The sequence below is a fragment of the Hylobates moloch genome, unplaced genomic scaffold, assembly GCF_009828535.3.
Source record: "Hylobates moloch isolate HMO894 unplaced genomic scaffold, HMol_V3 SCAFFOLD_23, whole genome shotgun sequence".
NCBI classification, from domain to species: Eukaryota; Metazoa; Chordata; class Mammalia; order Primates; family Hylobatidae; genus Hylobates; species Hylobates moloch.
The window spans coordinates 38,868,341-38,876,325 of record NW_026652298.1 but is presented as its reverse complement, the minus strand read 5'-3'; the positions used below and the strand labels follow the sequence as shown (position 1 = coordinate 38,876,325).

The 7,985-nt window shown below is 41.5% G+C and overlaps 1 protein-coding gene across 5 annotated transcripts; it reads right to left on the bottom strand.

Annotated features, from left to right (window-relative positions):
• Nucleotides 1-279: 279 nt before the first annotated feature.
• On the bottom strand, nt 280-7,940 carry TIGD7 (tigger transposable element derived 7). Of its 5 annotated transcripts, none has more exons than XM_032144559.2 (2): nt 7,741-7,940; nt 280-3,121 (listed from the first exon to the last, which is right to left on the bottom strand). In XM_032144559.2, the coding sequence occupies exon 2, from the start codon at nt 3,106-3,108 to the stop codon at nt 1,459-1,461; it is 1,650 nt and encodes a 549-aa protein (XP_032000450.1). In that variant the 5' UTR covers nt 3,109-3,121; nt 7,741-7,940; the 3' UTR covers nt 280-1,458. The 5 variants fall into 5 exon arrangements, with proteins under 5 accessions (XP_032000450.1, XP_058289761.1, XP_058289762.1 ...); XM_058433778.1 differs by lacking the exon at nt 7,741-7,940 and adding an exon at nt 7,524-7,725; XM_058433779.1 differs by lacking the exon at nt 7,741-7,940 and adding an exon at nt 7,524-7,725 and having other exon boundaries at nt 280-2,931.
• Between the last annotated feature and the right edge of the window lie 45 nt (nt 7,941-7,985).

The window sequence follows — 7,985 nt, the reverse complement described above, 5'->3', positions numbered from 1 at the left end:
AAACAGATTCTTTTTTTTTTTGAGACAGAGTCTCGCTCTGTCACCCAAGCTGAAGTGCAGTGGCACGATCTTGGCTCGCCATTTTCCTGTCTCAGCCTCCCGAGTAGCTGTGACTACAGGCGCCTGCCACTGCGCCCGGCTAATTTTTTATATTTTAGTAGAAACAGGGTTTCACCACGTTAGCCAAGATGGTCTTGATCTCCTGACCTCGTGATCCGCCCACCTTGGCCTCCCAAAGTGCTGGGATTACAGGCGTGAGCCACCGTGCCCGGCCAGAAACAGACTCTTGAAGATAATATATGAGAAATGAAACATTGAAAGCCAGTAAGAATTATCCAAACACAGCTTGTTATTTGCAAATATCAACTCACCTGACACCTTATGTTAAATAGGGAACAACCATAAAGATACCATTCTTTTGGTTACAAAATTAGCAAAAACTAAGAGTATAACAATATTCAATGTTGGGATTGGTGCATTGGGAGAAGTACTTTCAAAATAATGGCGGGAATGTGAAAGCAATTTAACAGTGTGTATCGAAGTTTTTTCAAAAGTTCATTCTATTTGACCTGGTAGTTCAACTGGTATGTTACATCCCCTGGTGGAATATTAAAAAACCATCAAATGTGAGGTTAAGAGATTTTAATGACCTAAGGGAAACTCTCAGAAATAGTGCAGCATGATGGTTAAAAGCCTGAGCTTTGGCATTAAATAGAATTTAAGTCTCATCTCTGCTATTTACTAGTTTATGTGACCTTTATCGTTACTTAATCCGTTTCCTTATGTATTTGAAAAGGGAAGTCATTGTTATGAAGACTAACATATATATACAATCCTATATACTCAATAAATGCTAACTTATTAATAACAAACCATAAAATATGTTAAGACAGTAAGAGATAAGGTTTTATTTACAATGTAATCTGCCTATTTAAAAAATATATGGTATACACCAAAGTGTTGAGGATATCATTAGTCAATAGAATTGAGTGCTTTTTATCTTTTTTTATATATTCCCTATAATCAGCATGTTACTTTCACAGTAAGAGGAAAACAAACACTAAATAGGTAGTAACGGAGTTAAGAAAGCAGAGTGTGTTTTACCATTAAATTGAAAACCTAATCTATCCTTATCTTAAAGCTAACTAGAACTAGTCAGCACAGTTTGTTATATACTATGATTACAAACTAACGCTTTTCTCAAAGGCATTCCACCTTAGATAATCTGGGACAATACTTCATTATTCAGATCCTTGTGTAAAATTTAAAAGAAGAATTTATGAAACACAAATTTATTTAAATAAATTTAAAGAAACATAAATGTATTATTTTCAAACTGTAAATTTTATAACCATTATATAAATGGGCACTGATAAACAAAATAATGTCAGTTGCTAAAACATGACAATTCACAGCTGGCCTACATCATGTAATGGCAGAAATCTTTAAACACAAAATCTAATGATTAGAAGCGGAAGTTGAAGGCCCACTGAAGGAGTCCTTAATATTATGAGGCCTAGGTTTCAAAAAGCTACCAATTCTAGAATGGATTTTACTCTGGAATTGTTTCTTGACTATTTCTTGTTGCATCTCTTTCAGTGTGAAGTGGAATCTCTGAAACTCAGGTGTGGCATCAACAAAGGCAAGAAGGTAGTCCAAACTCTCTCTTACAGCAGATAATTTAAATTCAGCAGTCTGCTTCTCAGCTTCTCCTCCTTTTTCAACAACTTCCTTTGTTATTCCACCTTTGGTTTTTAGGAGACAACCCTTTTCTTCATCTCCATTTAACCACACTCTATCATCATCCAACTTAGTTTCCAATTCCCCACATTTTTCAAGAATTTCTCTATAATCCACATCTTCTAAGCCTTGAAAATCATATTCAGGTTCCTTTTTGTAAAGAAGATTTTCCCACGCATTTGCTATGGTTATTTGTTTTACTTCATCCCAACTTTTTGCCCAGTTAAAAACTGCACTTTTTATATTGTAGATTTTAATTTTGGAAACTCCTTTATCTCCTTTCTCTTGCTCATCATCACTTTCTTCAAATATTACAAGACTCTCTTCAAGTTGCTTACATCTATACAGCCGTTTGCAGCTCAAGATCACACCTTGATTCATTGGTTGAATCAAGGTTGAAGTGTTATGGGGAAAGAACATACATTTTATTCGACCATCCTCACTGGTTAGGGATTCAGAGGAAGGATGAGCCGGGCAACTGTCCAGAAGTAACAATGCCCTGACATCCTCTTCATGAAATCTTAGAACATTAAGTTGAAAATGTCGGACCTCAGGAACAAAGTTCTGAAAAAACCATTCTGAAAACAATTCTCTGGTGAACCAAACATGTTTACTGGGTTTATATATCACAGGCAACGTACTTGTGTCCTCTTTCACACTTTTGGGCAGTTTTGATTTTCCAATAATGATTGACTTTAATTTATGAGTTCCGTCTGCATTTGCACATAAAAGGGCAGACAACCTTTCTTTGTTTATTTTCTTCCCTGGTAGGCAGATATCTTTCCTACTTGCCTGAGAATTTTCTGGCATTGACTTCCAAAAGAGGTCTGTTTCATCCCCACTGTATAGCTGAGCTAGACACAGTTTCTCCTCTTTAATTATCATGGACAGTTTTTGTCGAAATGGCTCAACATTTTCAGAAACTGAACTTAGGACTTGTTCCCCACATCCTTTTCGGTTCCCAATTGCATGCCGATTTCGAAATCTAAAAAGCCAACCAGTGCTAGCTTTGAAATCTGTTCGCCCAAAACACTGTGCAAATCTCTCTGCAGCAGCCTGAAGCTCCACGCCTCTTACTGGGACACCGGCTGAGCGTTTCTGTTGGTACCACATGTAGACTGCATCATCTACATCACCATATTTGGCTCCGGTTGTCCTCTTTCTCTTCTCAGCCCCTACTAATGGCATGTCCTGCTTCAGTACAAAGTCAAGAATTAACTTCTTATTTTTTTTAATGTCATAAAATGTTGACTTACTGATTCCAAATTCATCCATTACACTTTTAAGTGATCGTCCAGCTTCAATTCTACTTAGAACCTTCATTTTCTCCTCCAAATTCAGGGTTGTGTATTTCCCTCTCTTATTCATACTGAATTTAACTCTGAACCACCAACAGGAGAAAACAAAGGGAAAAGCCTTAATGAACTGGCAAAAAAAACCCCCACATTTTCTAAACAAAACTTAGCTCAAAACCCCAGAAGGCATGGGCATTGTATTGGAGGATAATGGACTGAAGGGGATAACCATGACTCAAGAGCTAGTCTAGAGGTGGAGGTCTTACGTACTCAGACAGCTGCCAGTTCCAAAGTCCTGTCTGGCTCTTTCTCCTGCAAGCCATCAGTGATCATTTTTCGGAATGCCTCCTACTTCTCCTCTCTTTTGACAGATACAACAGCCTCGGTCAGGAATGACAGGAATACCTGCATACTTTCCCTAACTCAATACAGGAAAAGGGACAATATGAAGAGAGGAAGGATTGAGCAAGATGTGCCCACAAGAAAGGACCCAGGTGGGATAAGTTTCCATAAGAACTGATGCTTGAGAAGAAGGGAGTGTGAAAGACTCAAAGGCAATGACAGAGTAATCTTGTGTGTAGCAGAGATGCAATGTGGCTTCTCCCCTTCCAAAAAGACCCGATTTTACCTCACTGCCAGCAAAGAGAATGGTGCTCAAATTGCCGTGTACATAGCGTTCACTGGGCAGCAGTTCATCTACCTGGATAAGGGCTCCGAGCTACAAGGACCCTGACATGGGGATGTATGGAGAGTTGGAATTCAGGAACAGTTGTACTGAATCTTGAAGTGAAGAAGAAAGTAGTTTCTGTTGTACATATGAATGAAATCCAACCTTTATTGCATTCAATAGAGTATTCTCAAGCACCGTGCTTTAACTTGAATGTCTCTTGTGTTTGCCAAGGTAATATGTAAGTATGTAAATAAGTTATTTGTCAGTGGCACTTTACCATTCTCAGATCTTCTTCCTTGGGAACATCTGATGTATTCTCAAGTGCTATTTTTCACTGAAACTGTTCTCTATTTGAGATATTATCAAGTTTCAGAATCACAGCAATTCTTACAGATGAGCCCAAAAGTTTTACAAATATTTCACTATAGTTAAAAAATTTTAAAGATGTCCTTTCATTTGTTTTCCTAAATTTACATTATAAGTAACATACTTTTTATATTTGAGACTTTTATTTCTCTTCAGTGTTTATTTTACTTAATTTGAACCAAGACTCAACTTTTCCACAGAAGAAATCTAAAAGGTTTCTCTGCTGCTGTTTCTGATCAATTGTTTCTCATAAATCCTATTGGCAAACTCTTCTGTCCCTCTAGGCCCTCAAATACTCTTTTCGGGTCCTCCTGGTGCTCCCCAAAGCCATTCCAGGTCCTTAGAAATGTCTTAGTCTAGATTAATTTCCTGGTTCTCATTCCAGATCCTTAGAAATGTCTTAGTCTAGATTAATTTCCTGGTTCTCATTCCAGATACACAACCTCATGGGAAGAAACAAAAACTGCCACTTTTATCCATTCCAGGTGCTATGAAGAAAGAAAAGTATGTCAGAGAAATAAGGGAAATGGCTGGTATCTCAGTTATTCTTCCTTTTATTTAGGGCAGAATCTGACTGGCCCATTCATTCCTCAACTACATAGAATTCTGTCTCTCTCTCTTTTTTTTTTTTTGAGACAGAGTCCTGCTCTGTCACCCAGGCTGGAGTGCGATGCCGCCATCTCGGCTCACTGCAATCTCTGCCTCCCGGGTTCAAGCAATTCTCCTGCCTCAGCTTCCTGAGTAGCTGGGACTACAGGTGTGTGCCAGCACACCCGGCTAATTTTTGTATTTTTTTGGTAAAGACAGGATTTCACTATGTTGGCCAGGCTGGTCTCAAACTCCTGAACTCGTGATCCGCCCGTCTCAGCCTCCCAAAGTGCTGGGATCACAGGTGTGAGCCACCACGCCCGGCCCATAGAATTCTCTTAAGTCTCTCATCTAAAAACCCAGAAGAGTCAGACCACTGGTTTTCCTGTAACATTCATTGCAAGAAATGCCAACTATGAGTTATGGAGCATGGAGAAGACTACAACAGAATATGGTAGTAATTAGGGTATGGAGCCAATGGCAGGCTACGATCAAGCAACTTTCTAAATGAGGCAACTATTATTAAGGCAATTAGTAAGTGATAACACAGAGATAAATCTTGGTTTATCTCTTTCACTTATAAATGGAAAAATAAAAAAGTATTTGCTAGCCAACAGCAGCACCATTAGCTCGGGCCAATCACCTAGCAAAAATATTCAGGCCACTATGACAGTTGTGTGGGTGTCTCAGAATTAATGTATTTGCTTTCAATGCTTCTCAGCTGTGCCGTCGTCTTTTTTTTTTTTTTTTTTTTTTGAGATGGGGTCTGGCTCTGTCGCCGAGGCTAGAGTGCAGTGGCACAATCTCGGCTCACTGCAACCTCTGCCTCCAGGGTTGAAACCATTCTCGTGCCTCACCTCCCAAGTAGCTGGGATTATAGGCATGTACCACCATGCCCTGCTAATTTTTGTATTTTTAGTAGAGACAAGGTTTTGCCATGTTGGCCAGGTTGGTCTCGAACTCCTGACCTCAAGTGATCCACCCACCTAGGCCTCCCAAAGTGCTGGGATTACAGGTGTAAGCCACTGTGCCCAGCCACAGTCATCATTTCTAAAACAGTGCCCAAGCAAGGGGAGGTGAAACCAAAAGGAAAGGCTCAAGGAACGTTTGTGGGCTTCAAAAGATAAGCCACTATGGCAGCAAACCTCACACAATGAAAATCATCAGTGCCTCTTATTCACTATTCATAATTTGTGCCTTGCTGCCTCTTTTTCCCATGAATCCCTTTTCCCTTTAACCAACTTTCTATGTTATGAATCAGGCCTGTCAATGATATCCAAGGGCACTGCTTAGCACTGCTAGCAGAACTTCACTTATTCAACTTAATAAATTCTAATTATATATTCAGCATTGGGCCAGGTGATGAGAATCTTAATGCTGAGGACGTTGCTGTCCACTGGTTCTGATAGACTGAGAACAATATTTACTTCTGAAGAAATGAAGTCCCAACCTGGCTGAGATTTTAAGGAAATGAACCTATTTAGACACATATTCAAGTGACTTAGGCAGATGCTCATTATTAAATCTGTTTTTCTCTCTCGCTTACAAAGGATCAAGATCTATGCCTAAGCGGAGTTACATACCATCCCATCCAAAAGCAAAAATAGCATAATGGCCTCTCATCTTCATTCTCACCTTAAACTTACCTTAGATGAACTGCCATAGAAAGCAGCTCAGTCAAAAACGCTCAAATGGTGCTCCAGGATTTACTTTTTTTTTTTTTTTTTTGAGACAGAGTCTCGCTCTGTCGCCCAGGCTGGAGTGCAGTGGCGTGAACTCAGAACTCGGCTCACTGCAAGCTCCCCCTCCCGGGTTCATGCCATTCTCCTGCCTCAGCCTCTCCGAGTAGCTGGGACTACAGGCGCCCACCACCACGCCCGGCTAATTTTTTTTGTATTTTTTAGTAGAGACGGGGTTTCACCATGTTAGCCAGGATGGTCCCGATCTCCTAACTCATGATCCGCCCGCCTAGGCCTCCCAAAGTGCTGGGATTACAGGTGTGAGCCACGGCGCCCGGCCAGGATTTACTTTCTTAAATGCACTCTTTTCATTCCCATTCAAAGGACTCCAGTATAAGTGCCACATAAACTCGTTTTCTAACTTTTAAAACTCTTCCTCTAAATGCAGCCCAACTCAGTAAAAACGTACCTAAGATCTCACACTCTGTTTCCAGCTTTTACTCCTACCCTTCCCTCTGCCTGGAATGTGTCTCCATTCCCTGCTGTGGACAAAATCCCTCAAGGTCTTTCATAATTTCCCCCAACCCCAAATCAACTTGGATTTTCTTGGAGTTCTCACAGCATTCAGTTTATGTCCTATGCTTACCTTGTGTTACTGATATTCACGAAATTGCTCAGTCCTTTCAAGAGATTGCTTAAGGACAAAGACGTCTTACTCAACTCTGTAATATTGGCTACACATAGCTGACTTAATAAATAGTCCCTTGATTGGTATACGCTGACGTTACAAAAATTGGTAATTCGGAAACCACTCATACTGGACTTATTAAATAATCCCTCAACTGGTACAGACTGACATTACAAAAACGGATTAATTCAGAGATCACTGAACACCCAAAACACTTAGATTCTTCTAACTATGATTCAGTAAATATGTGTGGAATGCCTATCTTACCAGGTGACTATGTTAGGCGCTGCATGAGATATAAGATGAAAACAAGGTTCCCACTTTCCAGGGAAGAATACTGGAGTGGAAAACGCAGAGGATACCACAACAGGAGAGCTACTTCCGATTAGTGGCCGCCACTGCTGAACTATGTGACCCTGAGCAAGTCACTTCTTAGGTCTCCGTTTCTCTGTCAAGCAGAGACAGAAAAATAACCTATTTCACAGGTTCAAACCTACCTCAAGAAAAAATAGTTGTGGGGAATGCGTCACGAGACCTAGAAAACGGTACAAAACCCTCGGAGGGCTGCTGTTTCTGACCTAGAGAGTGGCCCGACTCGGACAAAACGCCTCTTCCTCGAGGAGGCTGCGACGAGCCCAGCAACAGCTCGAGCACGGCCGGCCGGGCCGCGGAAGCCTGAGGACGCAGCGCGCGCAGCTGGGCGGGGACCCTTACCCGGCGAGGCTCCCGGGACCAAACTCCGCCCGACAGCCACGCAGAACAGACGTGACAGTGCGACGCCTCCCTCACTGGGGACACGAGACAGCGACAGCCACGCGGTGAGCCGGTGCAAGACCCTCTAGGCTTCGGCGGGTCTGGAGACTCGGTGGCATTAACCCTTCCCTACCGCCGGGGCTAGCGACAGTTTCTCTGGCGAGGAAGTAGGCCGGGCTCAGACGCCTTAGCGAGAGGGCGGGCCT

Coding starts and splice junctions, on each gene's coding strand:
- TIGD7 (XM_058433777.1), bottom strand. CDS start 3,358: ATGGCTTGCAGGAGAAAGAGCCAGACAGGACTTTGGAACTGGCAGCTG. Junction 3,122..3,305: donor TGGAACTGGCAGCTGTCTGA/GTACGTAAGACC, acceptor TTGGTGGTTCAG/AGTTAAATTCAGTATGAATA.